At 37.0% G+C, this 21,689-nt stretch overlaps 1 protein-coding gene across 1 annotated transcript in view; it reads left to right on the forward strand.

The window, feature by feature from the left end:
* Positions 1-21,689, forward strand: part of COL5A2 (collagen type V alpha 2 chain) — a 113,571-nt gene that overhangs the window by 69,897 nt on the left and 21,985 nt on the right. The window contains exons 9-30 of the mRNA XM_009290962.1: positions 834-878; positions 1,413-1,466; positions 2,081-2,134; positions 3,464-3,517; positions 5,995-6,048; positions 6,764-6,817; positions 7,766-7,810; positions 9,050-9,103; positions 9,967-10,011; positions 13,146-13,199; positions 14,862-14,960; positions 15,435-15,479; positions 15,586-15,684; positions 16,139-16,192; positions 17,246-17,353; positions 17,843-17,896; positions 18,618-18,716; positions 19,434-19,487; positions 19,985-20,083; positions 20,193-20,246; positions 20,345-20,398; positions 20,899-20,952. Coding sequence (XP_009289237.1) covers positions 834-878; positions 1,413-1,466; positions 2,081-2,134; positions 3,464-3,517; positions 5,995-6,048; positions 6,764-6,817; positions 7,766-7,810; positions 9,050-9,103; positions 9,967-10,011; positions 13,146-13,199; positions 14,862-14,960; positions 15,435-15,479; positions 15,586-15,684; positions 16,139-16,192; positions 17,246-17,353; positions 17,843-17,896; positions 18,618-18,716; positions 19,434-19,487; positions 19,985-20,083; positions 20,193-20,246; positions 20,345-20,398; positions 20,899-20,952 — 1,386 coding nt within the window. The remainder of the gene's footprint in view (positions 1-833; positions 879-1,412; positions 1,467-2,080; positions 2,135-3,463; positions 3,518-5,994; positions 6,049-6,763; positions 6,818-7,765; positions 7,811-9,049; positions 9,104-9,966; positions 10,012-13,145; positions 13,200-14,861; positions 14,961-15,434; positions 15,480-15,585; positions 15,685-16,138; positions 16,193-17,245; positions 17,354-17,842; positions 17,897-18,617; positions 18,717-19,433; positions 19,488-19,984; positions 20,084-20,192; positions 20,247-20,344; positions 20,399-20,898; positions 20,953-21,689) is intronic.

Below are 21,689 nucleotides of genomic sequence, written 5' to 3' on the forward strand. Positions count from 1 at the left end.
GCAGCGGCCCCCCCGGCCAGCTTTCCCCCAGTTTATGTACTGAGCATGACGTCCTATGGTATGGAATATCCCTTTGGCCAGTTTGGGTCAGCTGTCCTGGCTGTGCCCCCTCCCAGCTTCTCTCTGGCAGGGCATGAGAAACTGAAAAGTCCTTGACTAGTGTAAGCACTGCTTAACAACAACTAAAACATTGGTGTGTTATCAACATTATTCTCATGCTAAATCCAAAACACAGCACTATGCCAGCTACTGGGAAGAAAATTAACCCTATCCCAGCCGAAACCAGGACAAGGGGAAATCTGAATGTTCTGTAACAAACCACAAATGTTTGGAAGCTGTTTTGGTGGTTTGTATGATTCATTAAAATATGTCCTTCCGTTGCAGCTTGTTGCTGTGCATGGCTGAGAACAGCAGCATGAATTTATTTTGTCATTGATTCCATTATGAGATTAATCTGAGTATGAGATTCCCTTCAAGGGAAGACCATTCCCCCCAACTCTACTCTGTTATTACATTTTTTTTCAGTGGAGGTATGCAGGCAACCTGGTTATTCTGACTGATTCCTGAGACTGTGAGGTTCCAGAAAGCAAGCAAGCCCGTATTTTCAGCTGTTAATGAATTTACACTGCTGTGGCTTTTTGAGCTTGAAGATTTCCATTCTATGTACTTTTGTATTTCATAACACCTGTCTCCTGAGTAAAAGCCTTTCCGAGGGTTTGACCATAGTGACCTCCAAGATAACATTTCTATCAGGCCATTTTGCTGTCTTTGTAGAATGAATGTGACTTGGGGAAGGGTGTTTTCCAGTGTGTAACAAGTTATGTTTTCAATAGGGTCCAGTGGGTCCAAGAGGTCCTCAAGGTCTCCAAGGAAAACAAGTAAGTACTTCACCTCAGGGGATTTAAGATAGTTGGCCAGAGATGAAGGCAAAGCACATAGTAACTGGTGTGTGTTTGCATCTCTGAGGCATTGTCCATCTACAGTGACGCATGGATGAATGCATCTTCATCTAGAGGTGAATCTAAACATGCTGTTCTCAAGAGCTCTGCTCCAGATGTACTCTATACACAAAAATTAACTCAGAAAGAACAATTTATTAGACCTTTAACAAGGTTTTAGCCCAACACACATTTTTTTTAATGAGGGAACAGCAATGAAAATGGTAATTGTTCTGGTTTCAGTATTGGCATGGTGTTAAGTTTCCAGTGGGATTTGTGTATGGCACAGGACTTATATAAAGATTGAGGGATTTTGGTATCCAACTTTCACTCATTTTGCAATGTGAACTGGTTCTGAATTAGAATCCAGACTGTCCCATGGGCTGTGATTTTCCTGATCATGGATTTTAATTTATATCCTTATATTTTTACTTTCTGGAATTTGTCACTATATTCATCTTTGGTTAATTTTAGGGTGGTGCTGGCCCCACAGGCCCACCTGGTGAACCTGGGGATCCAGGACCTATGGTAAGACCAATAAATACAAACATTTCTACAATAAAATTGCAAACAATACATATACCTCCTTACTTGAGAACAGATTTTTTCTTTGTGTTGTCTCAGCTGAAGCTATTAAGTAACTTCAGTCAAGAGTTGTGGTGTTCAAAGCATGTGGTCCTGAATCAGTGAATTTTGAATTGTTTTGAACATGCATAATAATGATTATAGTATAAACAATCATTATTACTTTTCCAGCACAGACCAGAGGATGGTTAAGCACTGGTAAAACCATACCTGGTAGTGTAACTTACATAAAGGGTGATGAGAATATTTATTTTTTGGAGGCAATAAAATTATTAAAAAATAAAAGCAAGAGCCAGAGACTTGGAACAACAGCAACTGTGACTTCTAATGTATTTTTTTTCTCCTAAAGAATCCATCCTATGTTTTTAGCTCACATAATGCAGGTTTCTTAGGGGTAGGATGGTTAGAAAGAGCACTACAAAATTAAGCAAGTGTGCTTAGGCATAAAATCATCCATTTTCTACATCTGTTTTTATAAAACCAGACTTTGAAATGGAGCAAATAGATATTTTAGTGATGGCTAAATTGACTTCTCAACAAATATATTTATTTCTTAGGGTCCAGTTGGTTCTCGTGGACCAGAGGGACCTCCAGGCAAACCTGGTGAAGATGTAAGTTTGTTATTCTTTGTATTTTGTTTTATTTTTAATAAAACAAATATTGGCATCTTTAAGACAGTGACTAACTAGCAGATGTGCCTGTTGTAACTACTTTTATCTATTTACTTTTCTTTGTAATCATACTTCTCATTAAGTGCAGTGTCATAACTATAAATCTTAGCAACCCTCTTCAAAACTCTCCTATCTTTTCCTTACACGTCACCGTCATACCTAAGGTTTAAGCACTGGCTCTTTATTTTTTCTTGCCTCAGCCAGTTCTTCAACTGAGATGTTTTTCTTGAAATCAAAAATAGTAATATACCACAGTTAAGAGGGGGCAATTGGAGGCATCTCCTCTCTTTGGGATAGCATGATGAGTTAGAAGAACTGTAATGATAACATTCACCTGGATCTGGACAACAAAATTATAGTATTAAAAAAAAAAATTAACTTCTTAATAATTTATTATACTCGTAACTGATTTTATGACTCTATCCATGTATGTACACATATATGTAAGATGTATGTATTATGTTGCATAAGTATATATGTACTGCACAACAATAGCCTAAGAGTTTACCAGTAGACGTATATTATTTGTTTGCAAAGCACACTAAATCCATCTGAATTGTAATTTATAACTTGGAAATGAGTTGAAAGCTGAAGTTGCTGGATATTTTAGTATAAAAATTACCATAGCTTGTGTAACATTTGCTTTCCCATTAAACTGTACGAAGAGTTATAAGAATCTTTGGAAACAGTTAACTCTCAGTGCAGTGAAGCCAAATCCTGATACTACTCTAAGAACTTCCTCCACTTCCAATGTATGTATGGGTTTCTTTAATTGCATTTGTGAAGCACTTTACCTTCTCTCTGTCCAGAAACTATTTTTTCTGAAGCCTTTCATATTCCTGCAGCCCAGAGTCCTGGATGTATTTGAACTTATTGATGCATATAAAAGAATGTTTGGTTGTGACTCTGGAGGACTTTTGAATAATTAAAGTAATTTGACTCTGCGTGAGGATGACAAAAGGTTGCCTCATTAATTCACAGGAAAACTACCTTGCAGCGCCATCTTGTGATGCTGAGGTGCATTTTGGACTCGGTGTTCAGTTCCCGCAGATCTTCGTTAAGAACCTTTTTTAAGTTAATGTGTCTAATGCACATTGCTAGTCATGTGTGCGGTTGATTTATATCACTGAAACTGTTGCAGTAAAGAGAAGATATATAATACTGATGTGAATGTCCTCATTTGTTTGAATGGAAGAATGATAAGAGAAGTTAATTTTCACATTTGCTATTTTCATGTGTTCCTTTTTTTTTTTTTTTTTCTTTCCTTAGGGTGAACCTGGTAGACCAGGACAATCCGGTGAGCCTGGATTTCCAGGATCTCCAGTAAGAGCACGATTATTTACATTTTAGCAAAATAATCATACTTATGTCATCACTCTCTCTTTAATAATGAGTGCAAAGCTCTGCCATTCAATTTCGGAAGTACTTGTGTTAGCTTACTCTAATGATCCAGATCGGTGTGATAGCTCAGAACCAAACAGGTGATTCGAAAGTCCTTGAGTTAATCCTGAGAGTAATTTCACGGGTGCACATTTCAACTGTTTCATAGATGAAATATGCATAAAACAGATGACAGTACGTACAAGTTGTACTCCATTTCCCAGTAGTTCACATGGTGATTCACAATCATGTGCAGGAAGTGCTCAGAGACTACAAAATGATGTCAAGTTGGGGTGGCACTGTTTGCCTTTATAACAGTCAGTCTGAGGGCAGGGGAAGAGGGGATTGTATCATAGATGTATATAATTCATTTTTATATACATTTTCAATAGGCAAATGTGATTAAAAGATTTCTAAATAATACGTACTTGTACTGCAGAGAACACTTGTCATGGTTTACTCTAGAAATAAAAGAAAACAGGTATATCGGATGATAAAATGACGTAATTTTATCATCTTATGTAATTTTGGCCCATATTAAGAGTTCCACCTTCATTAGTCAAGTTTCTGTACCTGGAAGGGAGCTGTAGTGTGGCTGAAAAGGGGACAGATAAATCCCAGAACTGAAGCCACCTGATACACATCATCTCTTAAGCTGCCTCCTTTTCTTTTTAAGCGTCCAGTTCCTGCCTGGCAATTTTGTTAGCAACTGGAGATACGATCTCTTGGAGAGAGAAATGATTTTTTTAACAAGGCAGTGTTGTTTCCTAAGCTTTCCTCCTAAGTTTTATGGATCAAAGACAATGTTTTGTAAGCTGCTTGAGGCAAATGTAGTCTGTGGAGTATTGTTCTGTTCAGATCAAGCTGTTTTGCTCAACAAAATCATCTTTTAGAAGGCTTTCTAATGAAGGAAAGGAGTACTGCAACTGCACACACACACACACACACACACACAAAATCTCATTAAGAGTTTGCTGCAATTGCATAGCACTGTAGAGAACACCATTAGAGAACACCATGTAAAGAATACCCTGATAGTTTATCAGAGAAGTGTGCCGTGTCTTGATCAATGACAAGGCCCATAGACTGCTAGGGAGATACCCGATGGCTGTTTCCCCTTGTACATGATTTGCCTTCTTGCCATGTGACTTGTCCCATGTGTGTGCTTCATCATTTCATTGCCCTGGTTGTATAAGCTGATATACGTATACCACTGAGCACAGACCAAATGAATAGTTTTTATAGGCTACATTCAGTCTGAACAAGCATAATTTGTACAATATCAAATTTACATGCAAGACCTTGTATGACAACAGAGATTATCCTTCACTGAGAAACTCATGGAGTATAAATCATTTCAAGTAACCTAATATATTCATTTCAGAAATTTCATACCTTTATAAAGTAATTTTCCCTTTAGGAGTCCACAAACTCTGGAGTAATTTCCCATTGAACTTTATGATCAAACATTATCCATACAATTAACTATTGCCTTAAACCTTATGATCAAACATTATCCATATAATTGGCTATTGGAAGACAAAGACCTTTCTTACGTTCCTTGATGCTAACAAGGAGACAGCTTGTCTATATGTGAAGTTCTCCTCTCTAATGCTGAGACCTCAGATGTTCTTTTTCGTTTCTCTGAATATCAGTGTTGCTTTGTGATGCTTCATTTTCTATAATATATCTTCATGATTTTTTCGCTATGCTGAAAGGTATGAACTGTAATCTTTTTGAGAACTTTGGTTCAGAGGTACCATAAAGGAAGAAATGATATGTTTAAACAGTTTGCTGAATTGTTGTTATCTGAGAGTATGAAGGTGTTAATGTGATTTCCATTATAACTTCATGTGACCAATATTCTAACACGAGGCATTTAGCTCCCTTCCATTACTTAGTCTTTCCTGAAAGAGAAATCGGGAAACTTGGTAGGAAACTAAGTGCAAGGCAACTTTGGTTTAATTATTAAATGTGTTTTAATAGCAGTTGTTTATCATGCTGCTTGACTGACATATTCTGAAAGAACATGTACAATTTGCAGTTTGGTCTCAGTTGCTGTTTTATTTTGAATGATAGCTCTGAGTTTCGATCTCTGTTTAATTAAAGTTTCTTCACGTTAAGCTTCAAAACTTGATCTACCACTAGTCATTACTTCTGTTTGAGGTTTGATCATACACCAATGTAAACAATAAAGCTTTTAATATCAGTGAAAATGTACATAATGCTGAGACTGTCTAACTTCATAGCATGTTATGCTGTATCATCTCTGACCTGCTCACTATATTATGTCACCAAGGTGAAGGAGTGTTAGGAGGATTAGTATTAATGCTGCTACCCTCTTCCCTGTTAGCAGCATTATCGCTAGGTTTATCTGCAGAAATAAGGGTTTTATTTGTTTTTTTCTTTTTCCTACTTAGGGGCCTCGAGGCTTTCCTGGTGCTCCTGGTCTCCCAGGTCTCAAGGGTCACAGGGTAAGAAAGAAGATTTTCCCACTCCTTATAGATGATGTTTCCAGGCAGTTTCAGTATAAAGATACTCAACTTCTTTTGTATTAGTGGTGAATTTGACTACACTTTTAGTCCTGCCAATTGCAGCAGAATCACTGTCATTTGAGAGAGAGGGCCTTGCAGAAAATCAACACTATTCCCCTTTAAGCTGACCTCTGTATTATATTCTCTAGTGCTTTCTTCACTCTATTTTCAAATGATCTGGGAATCTGGAAGGAGCTTTCATGAGCCCTGCCAAGCTTCAGGAGGCACAAACCTGACAGTTCTCTCACTTTGTTGGCAAGTCTTGCATTAGGGTGGGGAACTTGAGAGGTGGATATGTTTGCAACATGGCGTGATTACAAATTACCAAGTTTTCTGGCCAGAATTTTACTTCAGGGAGGAATAAATAGAACCTCCTCCTTGTTGTTTTAGGATTTTTTTTTAAACGTTCTTGTTTTAAAAAGGAAACCAAATCCAAGGAAACGTACCTTGTACAAATGGTTTCCATTTAGGAAATGTTTAAAAACTTTATTCCATCTGGGTTTTTTCTTCTTTATTTTTTTTCCTTTCTTGCTCTTGCCACCTCAGATCAATTCTTAACACTTCAGTATCGAGTTATTTTAACAGTAATAGTAAGAATGCTCTGTGTGTGTACATATATAAATATAATTCCTCCATATTTTTATAACTCTTACAGGGATTGAAAGGACTTGACGGTCCAAAAGGTGAAATTGGAGCAGCTGGGGCAAAGGTATTTTCATGGCCCAAAGAACTAAATGCATAAGCATGTTTTCTATAATGCCAAAATAATGAAAGATAGTAGATCTTTCGAACACAGCTTTGTACCCTCTCCTGGCAGTGCTACTTGTACGGAGTGGAGAGGCTATGTGGAATTGTCCATTTTTACTGTGTGTTTGATCCACATGAACTGCTATACAATGACATGTCTGGGCTTTATACAGGAAGAGAGTTCAATAGTGCCAGTGACAACTTCAGCTGGGGCTTAGTTTTAGGCCTGTAAGGTATCACTAGGTGAATTGACTGTGGTCTGTCTGTGACACCTATGTAATACCGAAGACAACAAAGTGTTAACAAAGAGCCCGTGCACATCTTGCAATTTTCCACTTGGACAGTTTGTGGTTCTTGTTGGCTTTATGTGACCAAGCTGAGAGAGGAAAAACAGTTTTCCAACATTTTTAATATAATATAATATGATGTAATGTAATGTAATATATATAGCAATGCATAACTAAAACCTGACTCTCCTCTTTTGATTACCATGCTAGAGATTGGCTTAAAAGAAACAGGTGTTGGAGAGGAGAGAGACTCAAATATCAAACTGACTATTTTTCACCTAACAATTTTATTCTCTTAGAATTTTTGACCCTCACTGGTACTGCAGCACACTTGCAACTTCAGCTCAAAGCAGTGGTAACTGCTACCAAGGAGACTTGGTAGAAACAGTGCAGCAGGTGGTGTGGGCTGTTAGCTAGAACAGGTAGGAGTTAAATCTGCTTCATTGAGATATGTAAATATGGCATTTCCCATCAGCATGGGAAACAGTGCCCTTGATGTACACAGGTGACTGCAAATCTGCCTCTTAGGTCTAACCTAAGTACGGAGGACAGGGAGGAAACATGTAACTCCATTTTCCTCTAACCCGTTTCCTCTAATTGTGTCATTTCATTTCCATTTCTAGGGCGAATCCGGACCAACAGGTGCCATGGGTGCAACGGGACCTCTAGTGAGTGTCATGTGCATTGGATATTACAGAATTGGCTTTAAGATTGTAAATGCTATTGCCAATAGGAATTTTAAGGTTTTGATGTCTGTACTTGATGTCATGAAGTTGAACTTTCTCTTAATTAAGGCTTTGTTTTCTATTGCACTAACAGTAAATTTGGTCCACTATAAGCTGTTGTTCTTCGCAGTTCACAGCCATAGATAATAACGATAAATCAGAAGGCTCAACAGAAACCTGAATGTAGGTTTTGTGATTGTCTACCTACTCATGTAAGTGTAGGGTGACTAAATTTTTTTTTAGATGTTGATGCTTCATATGGAGTGATTTCAACATGAGAAAAACTGGTTTAGGTTGCTCTGAGATAGAAGTGGAATAAACTAGGTCAGAAATGCACTAGCTAAGAAAACCATGGACAGAGGATTTTGGAGGTTATGGTGAGGATAAGCATGCATGACATGGAAGTGAAACGGAGAAACTTTTTCTCAGAGTAGTTTTCACTCAGATGTGGTTTTGGACAACTGAATACTTGTGAGCAGTGTAACATGCCAAAAATCGACTCTCAGCAGTGCTTCTGGAAGTAAAGCACCTTTCTGATATCAGATAATGACATCTCTCTGCGAAGCACTATCTTGTGTCATGCAGAATGTAATATCCCTGAAGTGGAACCTGGTTTGTGAATGAGACGTAGTAAATGAGATTTCATTATTGACCCTGGTGAGTATATACAGAATTTATACTAACGTGTTTAAAACTGGAAATATTGTTGGAACAGGGAAAGAGAAATTACAGTCTATTAAATTTCCACTGGACAAGCCTGTGAGGCTGCAAGGATTTATGTAAGCTGCTACTTCTTTCCTGCTATAGGACAAGATAAGCTACACCTGCAGAAGGAAAAAAAAAAAACCTTGGTTCTGTAACTGTTGTTCGCATCATCTGTCCTGATCACGCTTGTAGTCTCAGTGAACCTAATCATGTTCTTGTTAAATAAAGAAGACTGAGCAGAAAATCGCTGAAGAGCGATGCAGTGCAAAACTTGTTTGAAACAAAGGAAAAGTCAAGTATGTTTAAAAAAAAAAAAAAAGTAAAAAGCAAAGAAAAAGAAGTGGGGGAAAAAAAGAGGGGGTGGCATGTATTCTCTCCACTACTGGGGGAAAAAAATCAAGTGAACTATGTTTTCCCCTTTTTGTTATTCTGCCATTATGAGCTCCTAAATAATGCACTTTTTGTTCTCTCTTCAAGGGACCTAGAGGAATGCCAGGAGAAAGAGGTCGAATTGGACCACAGGGTGCCCCTGTAAGTAGGATCTTCCTTCTTTCTCCTTGTAATTCTTACCTTGTTTTACTTAAATTTAAATCCCTGAGCCTGAAAGTGTTTATTCATGTGACTGCTAGTCACTTCTGTGGTGAGTTCTGCTGTAGCTTAAGAAAGTTAGGGCTAAGCAGTTTTGTGGGATGAGACCTTTACTATAAATTTCAAAAGTCAAAGACAGTTTTAAAAGGAGGATGCTAGCTGTATGGTAATTTCTCATACCAGAGCTGCCCATGAGGCCAAATACCCTCACAACACTTTCTTCTGTGATACAAAAATAACATCTTTGTTTCTGTGAAATTTCTCTTGGGAGGCTGTTTTCACCAAAAATTACTGAACTAGAAAGAATATGTATTGATTTTGTCTGGAAAAAAGTTTAAAATGAAAGTTTAGAATTTCAATTTAAATTAAGTCTTTTAATTTAATTCCAGGTAATAAAGCTGTCATCTTAAAAAATATTTTGCTTTTCAGCAAAAAGAGGGATTAGCCTTGACATGAGATCATATTTGAGTAGAAATTTCTTTCTGTTGCTTTACGTCCAGTGTCAAGTACTGTTTTTTCTGGCATTTCTCCCCATGACTTCTATGTGATCTATTTATGTTCTGTGCTCCATACAATGACACTGTCAAAATAGTGGCCTCTCTGAAAATAGAGAAATCCACTAACTTGAAGAAGAGCATAATTTCTTCCAGAAGTTTTCCATGCCAGTGTTTGGAGGGCTCTGCAATCCAGCATTTCTTTGATCGCTTTAGTATGTATGGATGTTATCACAAATACTAACAATAAATAAATAAAAAATTTAGTTAGAGTACTTCTGAATATTCTATCTTGTCTATTTTCATGTTTAGGGTGGACGTGGCCAGCATGGTATGCCTGGGAAGCCAGGGCCAATGGTAAGTTTCTTAATCACTTATTTTTTTCACCTTATATTTCCCACTTGCCTTTTGACACTACCAAAAGAAGTACAAAAAAATTGTTGGCAGTTGCTGGTAACAGTTAAGTGCACCTGGAATTATCTGCAAGCGATTCCTAGTTCTACTCAATTTAGCTTTAGCGCTGTCCTCTGAGAAACGATACTCTGTAGTTTGCTTCATCTAAAGGTTTTAATTTGCAGAGGAGGGGCCTCTTCCCTGGAGAGGTGATGCTTTGCTGCTTTTATGAAGTGGGATCCATATTGTAGGGAGATAAGTGTCTTAAAGATATGCACTGTAATATAAAACAGTTTATAATTGCATATTATCTTCCTTCACATACAAGGTTGGCAAATGAGTTGTACCCAGTCTCAGCAAGAAGAAATGCCACTCACTGATAGCAGAACTTGCTATCTGCAATTGATCCATTACAAAACATGTAAAAGATAGCCTTTTAATTATAGACAGTCACATATTGAGCTGAAGAACCAGAAGCCTATGTGTGAACATCTGCCAAACTGAGAAAGCCTGGTATGTGTGACTGTAGAAGTTCTCACATGATTGCAACAGGGCTGAAGATGACTGTGGCGGTTTAAACTGTGGATGTTGGTGTATCAAAGGGTGATGGTTTCAATCCTGCAATCCAATCTCACGGTGCATTTGCCAAATGCATTTGAGTGAATTCACATGAGTATTAGGAAGCCAGTGGGATTATTCACATACGTACAGTTAATTATGTGTTTCTTTTGCAAATGAAAGCTTATGATGACTTCATACTGTTTGTGCGAGGCCAGCTTCCACTTTAGAAGTGTGGTATTCTTTTTTGTTTGCTTTTTTTGAAAGCATTACTTCTAGGACGTGGTTGACAGTTTGTGTCTGTTGATGTAGCCAACCTGAGCCTTCACCACTTTGTGATGTTCAAATTAAAAAAAACAAAACAACAAAAAAAACCCAGGCCCCCCCCCCCAAACCACCACACCAAAAAAACCCCCTCAAAACCCCAAAACACACCTGCCTGCAATTAAAATTTCATTCTGTGCATGCTCTTTATTTAATAGTGATATGTCCTGAGAAAAATTAATTTACCTGTGTCATCTTAATGAAAAATGTTTTATTAAAAGCTTCATTAAGAAATAATTAACTGTACTAGAAGCTCAAAAAATGAGTGTAAGTGTCTAAAAGCGGCAAAACTCAATAATTTAGTATATCATGAAAGAAGGGTGACTTGTTGGAAGAAACTTTCAAACAATAAAAAGATTTTTCAGTATTGAAAACAAATTACAAAGTTAAAAAAAGCTGGGTCCCAAGCTATGAAATTCTACGTGAAGCTTGACATTTTTCTTTGGCATAAAATATGAGCTCAGCTTCACTGGACATGATAATTAGTTGGCTAACATTTTTGGTAAAATCCCATGTAGTGTCACAAGGGAGATACTGGTACTTAATGCATATGTTTCTCATTGGAGGAAGTGTTAATGAAATGCACTGTTATTTGGGTCAGTGCAGTGGTACACCGTAGTTCTGGAATTCTTCCTGCATCAAGAGAGAGATTTGGCAGACATGTATTTGTGATCCAATTTGTGACACAGGTTTTCAAAAATATACTTAGTGAGCTGTTACATCAGTTCTGTAGAAATCTAGTGCAAGGTCATGGCAGAAATATTGTCTGTAATTAATGCTCAGTGGGACAGATTGTTCTTATTAAGTTTGTCAGCAGAGCTTTATTACACAGAACATTTTTTCACAGTATGCATCATATTTTACAAAAAGAGAAAATCAGGAAAAGAGAGAGAGGAATCATCTGGGAACAGCATTGTAGTGAATATTTATAACCACTGCGTGCCGCCATCCAGAGAGTTTATAATACAGTAGAAAGGTCTTCTGTTGAAGGTCTTGTTCAGCACAAGAGGCATTATGAAACAATTTACAAATGTACTCTAAAGCCCTTAATTGGAAGTCTTTCTGTTTAGCAAAACAAGGTTTGTGTCATGCCATGCAGGTATATTCAAGTGTATACATTTGAAGTTTGCTTTCTAGTGAGTTTGGACAGTCTGCCATGTAATGCAGCCCCAGCTGTTTGCATCCCTGCCCAAACTTCATGTCCTCACAGCCACATGAGGTGCGCCTACACTCTGCAGCGCAATGCACCAAGAATTTGAAACAGGCTCTGGAAACAGAAATAGTGTAGCCCCATCAATACTACGGTCTGCTCAAGCTGTCAGCCCTTCTTAGATACAGCATCGACTACCTCAAGATATAATGCTATTTGGGAAGAGCTATACTGGTTTTGGAAGCTGAAGATGTACTTCTGCACAGCATTGTCTTTCATGGTGTGGCATAACCCAGCCTTTCCTCCACTTCCTTTTCCAGAAATACCTGCCTATCTCTGAACAAAGATCCAAACAGTAAACTGTCTCTGCTGTACATCTTTGTCTATACAGCCTTGAAAATTTGATACAAAATCTGTGTTTCAAAGCTTGGAAAAGAATTTGGCTGTGAATTTGGGGATCTCAAGGGGGCAGAAGAGTAGGAAGCAGGACATGTAGTTGCATAGCCTTTAATTATATTTTCACTTGGCATCTTGCTTACCTTAAAAATCTTGTCTAGCAACCCAATTGTTTCAATGTAGATGTGGCTTGTATTTCTCTTTTTTCTAGATTACTATTTTAAGTTTAAAAGAATTGAAACTCTCCTTTGCTACGTTCTGTAGGACACATTGTGATTGCTTAATAATATCTGATATTTCATTACCATACCACAGTAGCATAGATATAAAAAGAGGATATAATATTTTGTTAAAAGCTAAAATTGAAAAACAATTGCTATAATAGTTGTCAACTGTGTACATTGCAATTTGTGCATTAATAGCTGAATCAAGAGCTGTAACTTTGCTAAAATCGGTAAATACATTATTAAAATACTGCACCACAATTCCATAAAATGTATATGTATCCCTTAGAAAGATGATATTTATAGTTATTTTGGTTTTGTTATGAACAAATATTTTATGACTAAAAAATACATTTAATCTCAGAACCATATTTGCGCAGTGATTAGATACTAATCTGTGTGATCTAAACTGCAGAATTACAGCTTTGTGTGTCTGTCTTTTATAGGGCCCACTCGGCATAACTGGTTCTCCAGGTTTTCCAGGTGCTCCTGGTGTAAAGGTAAAAAATGAAAGAAAAATGTCTTTTTAATATGTCTAACAACACACAATTAAAGAAGTGTGTACTAGACTACACAGAGTCCAGACTGACATGTATACAGGTCCCTAAGAGTTGCTGTGAAATCAGTCTTAATCAAGACCTTGAGACGGAAGATAGAAATCAGAAGCCAAATGAAGCAATTGCAATTCACCACAGTTAGGATACTTTCTTCACTTTCACTTTTGCTTGAGCTAAGGGGTGATTATAAGATGACTGTCATGCTGTGCCTCAGGAATATAGTCCAGTATATTCAACGAGTAACAAGATGCATTATTACAAGTTAAGTTGCGAGGACTAGTCTAAGACAGCATGGAAGCAGTACCTTCTAGTGCTGAAACTTCCAGTTTTGGCTGAGAACACTTCTTGAGATGACCTAGACTGGTAAGGCAAATGCCTGAACCCCAACAGAGACGTACTGCAGTTCATCACAATAGAGCAAATGATGATTACCACCTTTTGTGGCTCTGTGACTGAGCTGAAATGGAAAACTTTCATTGGCTGCAGCGCTGTCTTCGTGGGACTTCCCTCTCTTGTTTTTCAAGAAAGTGCTCAATTTTGTTTTCCTAGCCTTAAGAATATGTCTGCAAAGATAGAAAAGACAACAGCTTCCTTATACTTCTTATATTCGCCCTCTACTCAGTTGTTCCTCTTTGTTCCTTTACACTCCTAAAACATGATAGGAAAAAATTATACAAGAAGAAACTCTCAATTAGTCAGGTAGCCAAGTTCCTCAGAAGTTTTGTGTTGTTGTGAAGCTGGCAACATTCACGAAACAGTTTTTTGGAAACAAGTCTTAATAAGAGTATTAACATAATGTATACAATTAAATGATAGACCTTTTAGTGCATGTCATAAAATGTTTTGGTATGGTGAAGCACTAATTAATATCTAAATAAATGTTTGGAGAAGCTATCACATGATGAATCAATGAAAGCTTTTGAAAAGGAGGAGCTACCTTCAAGTTTGATTATCAGATGATGTAAAATTGGAATAGCTGCCTTGCACTCATAAAAGCTAAGCAGACTATACGATGAAGATGTGGACTTCAGTTATGAAGATGTGATATTAACAGCCATGAGTTCCAAAAGGCAAGTTTCCCATATGAAGATAAAATTCAAAGGAGATGCCAGGAGGAATTTTTTTATTGGAGCATCCAGTCCAATCTTACAGGCATTTTATATTTGATGTAGTGCTGCAACAGGGAGTTAATCTGTACTGTGCAAAAAAAACCCAGATGTGTTATCATTTCTAAATCTTAAGCCTTAGCTGTTAACGAAGCTAAAAGATAGTTGTCAAATTACAGATACATGCTGGGATTTTAGAGAGAGACGTCTATCTAAAATATTTGATCTGATTTGGGCCAGTGGATATAATGCTGCTTCTCTGTAGAAAGTTTCCTTGTATACATAGAGGAAAAATTCTGTTTGTACTTTTAAAGTTTACATTCACAAAGAAGTAGTAGAAGCAGAATTAGGTAAGCAAAAATGTATTTTAAGGATAATAAACTATTTCAAAACCTGAATTGTTTTTCTCTTATAAACTTAGTATTCCTTCTTAGTTACTTTGTAGCGCTACTTTTTAGAGCGAAATAATCTCCAGTTGTTTTCTCATGTGAAATCTTAGGGTGAAGCAGGTCCAACAGGTCCTCGTGGTCCTGAAGGTCCTCAAGGACAAAGAGGTGAAACAGGTCCACAGGGCCCAGCTGGATCACAAGGTCTTCCTGTAAGTACATTAAATTGAGTTCCTCAGTGCTCAGCTTGCACATGTTGCTCGTTTATAGGGAATTTTAATACCCCACTTGATAGACACTGAATTTTGCTCAAACTACTTTTTTTCCCAGGAAAGGAAAGGTCTCATTCATTTGTTTAGTGCTTATTTTGTTGAAAGTAACTTATCATTAATTAATTAAAACAACTTGGAAAACTGAAAGTTACACAGCTTGATACAGTCTCAATCCTACAAGTACTTTAAAGCTTAAGCTTAAACATAAGATCTTAAAGATTAAAAATCACATTAACTTGCATGCTTTGTTACCCATACTAGCATTTGCACAAGTAGATCATATGTTGCTGTATTTATTTAATAGCCTTTATTGTCTGGTCTTGTAAAGGGGATAAAATAACTATCTTCTTCTGCTTTTGTCATTGATACCCTCCTCATTAAAATTAATTTTAATGATTGGTACATCATCTTTAGGGTACCGAAGGGACAGATGGTTCCCCAGGTGCTAAGGGCCCTACTGTAAGTAATCATATCACCTGTTGAAGAAATTGTGTAAGTGAATTTATTTTATTTCCTTATTTTTATTATGTTTCCTTACTGTGCTTGCTGTTCTTTCTATTTGTAGGGATCTCCAGGCACTGGAGGCCCCCTTGGTTTATCAGGTCCACCTGGTTCCCCAGGACCACAAGGCAGTACTGGCCCACCTGGTATTCGAGGCCAGCCGGTAACGATGTCTTTGTCTCTGTGGAAATCGTAATGTCTTGCAAATGTGTCACTCTATGAAACTAAAACAGTGATTAGCAGTGGAATTCCTTTAAATAAATTAATAGCATGCTAGCGAGTATGCTGAGACTCAGATCTTGTGAATTTTCTGTGTGTCCAAAATACTGGTTTTGTTTTCTTAAAGGCCTAAGAAGGAAGAGTGTCTATATAAACTTTGACAAACAGTAACAGTTACCTCCCAAAATTGTCTCGTTTAGGTTTTTGTCTTGATAACATCATCATAAACAAGCATGCTAAGGGGAAAGACAAACCATTCTATAAGCATCCTATTATATTGCCTACAACTAGTTACAAAACTAGGAAATGTTTTTCTGTTTCATAGCATAATACAAAATGGTCAAATGATTTATGCAGAGTTTTAACCTTATGATTGTTATTCATGTGTTTGTTTTCAGGGAGACCCTGGTGTCCCAGGTTTCAAGGGAGAAGCAGGACCGAAAGGTGAACCTGTAAGTCTCCATATGCTTTGTAAGATGAAAAGGAATCACAAAGGCTTGTATGAGTATTTTGAATAGATTCTTAAAATTTTCAAGGCACTTCTGATGCTGATAATCATGAGAGTAATTATTGTGGAAGACAAACCACAGTGAACCTGGCTAGACAGTACTAACAATGAATGGCGAAGCAGGTCCTTTGATGTTACAAATCACCTACCCAATATAGGCCTTAAAGGACTCAAGGATGGAAAAACCAATTAGTGTGTCTACTGAGGTTTCTGTAGCACACAGAATGAGTGTATTCTAATTTCTTCATCTCATATGAAATGGATATGTGCTAATCATAATTAAAAAGTCCTTTTTATTTTAAGCTTACATTTAATGCATTTTATACTTATGCAGTTATGTATATATTAATTACATTTTATTTATACATTAAAATAATGTAAGTCTTTACACATTTATGGTATGAATAGCTGTTTAGCCCACAGCTAATATTTGTGAAAGATAATTTGAGAACATGGCTAATTCTATGCTGTAACCATGTGAATTTTGGAAGGAAAGTGATTCTGCAGAATTGGAGTCAGTTTGACTTGTCAACCGTCTAGTTTTTCTTTCTCACTAGTTAAATGATCATGTAATAACTGACAAAAATGTACAGATGAAGTAATGGTTTCCTTACCACTGAATGTGTTCTCCTTTGAGAATTTCTACTAGAGTCTCACTGAATTTTGAATCCTTTGCAGCTTGTCCAATTGATAATAATAAATACAATTTATTGTCTCTGAGCAAATAGGTTATTATAGGAAGCACTGTACAGCTGAACTGCAGAATTACAGTTTATTCACAGTGCACTTCTTACTGAAATATTAGCTTATAAACATTGTAAAAGAGAAAAGCGGATGCTGAAAAGCTGCATTTTTTTAACTGATTCAAAACCTAACTATTTTTTTTTCTCCTTTATTTGGAAAAATGTTTGATGTTTAGAAGACAGTCTGTTTCAATATACCTGAGAAGTGGTGAGCTTAACGATGATTTTTTTTAAAAACATTTTACTTTCACTAGGGCCCACAAGGTCCCCAGGGTCCCATTGGCCCTGTAGGTGAAGAAGGGAAAAGAGGTCCTCGAGGTGATCCAGGGTCAGTAGGTCCACCAGGTCCTGTTGGAGAGAGGGTAAGCGATCCAAAGGAATAATATCTTGAGAGATGCACTGCTAAGCTGAAAAACCTCTTGACCTAACCATGAATTTTCTTACAGCTTCGTTGTGGGTGTAGCCAAACTTTATCTTCCTAACAGTAGTTAATACTGTGTATTATTTTTTTACACTGGATATTTTCATTTGTGGATTCAGTGCACAGGATAGTGTGGTAGGAGAAATGATGGAGATATGAAGAGGTAATCTGCAGATTTTTTGCTTAACCCTGTACAAATGGTCATCTTGCTTTCAATGAGGCTGTTCACACAGAAGGAGCTGTTCAGCATGCATGAATGAAACATTGATATTTTTACCACTCCAAGTGGTAAAAACCCTAAGTTTAAAGTATTGAAGTAAGAAAGTTGCAAGGAAATAAACTGAACCTCCAAACAATAAATCTAGTACTTTATTTGCAATAAGGTATGTAAAAATTAAGGTAATCATCTTGTATCTATGGCTTCTCCTAGGGTGCTCCTGGTAACCGTGGTTTTCCAGGTTCTGATGGCTTGCCTGGACCAAAGGTAAATGAAATTAAAGTGTCCATCTTTTATTGGGTCATTTGTTAAATTTTCATACATACAGATAAATAGAAAGAAAGTGTTCTGTTAAAAATGTCTGCTTCTGAGCAAATAGGCAGACCCTCAAAATCACTGGAAGCAGGATCAAAAGGAATTGACAAATGCCAAAAAGGGGTCTGAATGTTTTGAGACTAAAATTTTTTTGAGAAAAGTCACTTTCAATTCCTGTGATGTTCAGCTTTGCTTGCTTGTCCCTGACTTGATGCTCCCTCATGCTGAAATGTGAATAGATAAGAGACGTTGACCTGTTCTACTACTATTTATGTATTGCTCTATAGTAGGTAACTATTTGAAAAATGGCCTTTTCTTTGTGTGTGGTGTAGTTTTCCTAGACTTGTCCCTTGAACAGATGGGCTTGTCTGTCTTTGGCTTTCCTAACTGCTATAACACAGGGAAGTGACTCACATATGTATTTGTCTAATGTTTCTGTAAATTCCTAACTTCTTGGTAAAAATAGAGGGATTCTAAAATTCTTATATAAATTTGCTTTATGGAAAAGACAACTTTTAAGCAATAATTTGGGGAAAAAAGTAATAAAAGTATTAATGATTTGGAACTCTGTTTGCAAAAATGTGTCCTTAATAGAAGATACCTGTTTTATTTAACCATTTCTTACTGTTGCTGTTCTACCTGTTAACTTAATAGCCCATTGGTATCTTTCTAGGGTGCCCAAGGAGAACGTGGTCCAGCAGGTTCTTCTGGTCCTAAAGGAGGTCAGGGAGATCCTGGACGTCCTGGTGAACCTGGCCTCCCGGGTGCAAGGGTAAGGAACTACTAGCAGTACAATATAAACCATGGCATTTTTCATTTTCAAAAGGCAACAATGAACTTTGCAGAATTAAGAAGTTGTTATACAAGGACAGACTTGTTTCAGTGGGGCTACTTAAAGGGTAAAGGCCAAAATACCTGTCTTTTTTCTTGCTGATGTTGGGAAGCAACAGGTTCCATTTGTCTTCGAAAAAGGAGAAATAGCCCTGATTGAGACTAGCTAATGCAACTGAAGGAAGTGTGCTTGTAAAGCACATAGTTGCCACAGATAACTTGGACTGAAGGCCAAATTAATTGAAGGCTAACCTTCATTAAATTGGTGATTGATAACCTACATAGTTGAGTGGTGCATGTCATCTAGAGATTTTTTTCAGGAAAAATATTTGAGAAGAATTTGGAATACCACAAAAGGAGAGAAAAGGAGCAGCAAGTATAAAATGTAATGTAGATCACTGGGTAATGTTGGCAGAAATAAAGATGAGCCTGTGAGAAGCTCAAGAGGTGTAAAAGCAAGAAAAGGGAGAATAGGAAAAGGGAAGATCAAAGACAGTGGGGGATGAAGCTGTAAAGTGAAGACAAGGATGAAGACCTTTGATACAGAGAAGTTTGTACTATAGTAGTAACTGAGCGTATCTTTTGGATTTATTTACATTTCTCTGTTGTTCTAGAATTATATGCACAACCTTAACACCAATATTATTCCTGTTTTTAGGGTTTGACAGGAAATCCAGGTGTTCAAGGCCCTGAAGGAAAACTTGGCCCCTTGGTAAGCGACACAAAAATTAGTCCTTTCAGTTAATGCCACAGTAATTCAAAGGTCCCAACTCATTGAAATTACTTTTATTAACTTGAGTTTTCTTGATTTCTGAAGGTTCATCTTCTAACTGTTCACTTTAGATTGCAGACTCCAAAATTAGTGCAGATAATGTTCCTTTAGTTTTGTCTGTGTAGCAGTGTCTGTTGTTTAGCAGCTGCTGCAATATTTTTAAACCATTTTGAACTAAATATCTTTTCTAACTGTCTCTTTAAGGAAACAATAAAGTATTTGTACATAATGGCTCAATGATGATAATTGCATAGTATTTGTTTAATCCAGCAGTGTGACTAAAGCTTTTCTGCTTTAAAGACATTTCGACTGGTAACTGTAGCACCAAACCAGGTTAATGTTATTTTTTTATATATACAAACACTTTCCAGGGGTAAATAGGTTCGTATGAATAAATATATTTATAATTTAATGTGGAAAATGCTTTATCTCTGTAGGGTGCTCCTGGAGAAGATGGACGTCCAGGTCCAGCAGGTTCAATAGGAATCAGAGGTCAGCCAGGCAGCATGGGCCTTCCTGGGCCAAAGGGTAGTAGTGTGAGTATGGCACCCGGTACCCAAGATCTGTTTAACTTCAAACATTTGCATATATTTTAATGGCTGAAAACAGTATCTAAAACCAGTCATTTTTATTTCTGCAAATTAGGGTGATCCTGGAAAACCTGGAGAAGCAGGCAATGCAGGTGTCCCAGGACAGAGAGTGAGTGTGACTGTTATTTGCAATGATTACAGAAAATGATGCTTTTCTGTTATATATGTTCACTATACAAGACTTCTTCCTATGTCATTTTAATTTAGGGAGCCCCTGGTAAAGATGGTGAAGTTGGTCCTTCTGGTCCTGTTGGCCCACCAGTAAGTCAACTTTTGCCACTCTGCCTGCCTGCCAGTCGCTCCATCCGTTCATTGCTCTTTCTGCTTCTATTTTTACCTATCTTCATGCCAGTTGCTGATTCCAAACAAAAAATCCCAAGATCATTTAAAGAAAGCATTTTCCTAGAAAAATGGGAAGCTTTGTATTGAAAAATATATATAATAGTAGTCTAATTCCTTTTACTGACCATTACAAAAAAATAGTGCAAGGAGCAAAATTTTCTTATAGTTCATTTTCCTAGCTTCCTTGGTTTCAATGATACTGAGTGTTTTCCTGCCAGCACAGAATTTTGGGGGGGAGGATCTTAAAGACATAAGATACATCTTATTACATCTTTTAGATAGGGTATACCTTGGCCTGGGGTAAGTAAAAATTTATAATAAACAAATACATAATTGAAAATATACATATTCAGAGAGAAGAAAAATTGTGGAGCTTGCCATATTCCTCTGTTGTATACTTACTACTTTCTTTTGTGTAGGGCCTGGCAGGAGAAAGAGGAGAACAAGGCCCTCCAGGTCCTACAGGGTTTCAGGTATGTGCATTCATTTTTTTTAAAGAAAAAAATAAACAGCCATGTCTTAACTTAAATTGGAGAAATTCAATCAAGTGACGTATAACAAAACGCAACTTCAGAACTAAGGCAATGATGTTCAGAATACTTAGTGAATTATACTGAGTTTTCCTGCCAGCACAGAATTTTGGGGGGGAGGATCTTAAAGACATAAGATACATCTTATTACATCTTTTAGATAGGGTATACCTTGGCCTGGGGTAAGTAAAAATTTATAATAAACAAATACATAATTGAAAATATACATATTCAGAGAGAAGAAAAATTGTGGAGCTTGCCATATTCCTCTGTTGTATACTTACTACTTTCTTTTGTGTAGGGCCTGGCAGGAGAAAGAGGAGAACAAGGCCCTCCAGGTCCTACAGGGTTTCAGGTATGTGCATTCATTTTTTTTAAAGAAAAAAATAAACAGCCATGTCTTAACCTAAATTGGAGAAATTCAATCAAGTGACGTATAACAAAACGCAACTTCAGAACTAAGGCAATGATGTTCAGAATACTTAGTGATATTTAGCTTTCACATCAGCTGTGCACTAAACTGAACCGGCAAAGGCTTAAATACCAGCTCTGTATCCCTTGAGAAAACCTTTGTTGTTTTTCAGTTTTAATTTGGAGATTTTCCAAAGATATTCCAAATATGGAACAAAAGACTTGTTTTCATAATGAAGTATTAATTACGTTAAATCAATCTCTGTTTA

This window comes from Aptenodytes forsteri, unplaced genomic scaffold, assembly GCF_000699145.1.
Source record: "Aptenodytes forsteri isolate BGI_AS27 unplaced genomic scaffold, ASM69914v1 Scaffold318, whole genome shotgun sequence".
Taxonomy (NCBI): Eukaryota; Metazoa; Chordata; class Aves; order Sphenisciformes; family Spheniscidae; genus Aptenodytes; species Aptenodytes forsteri.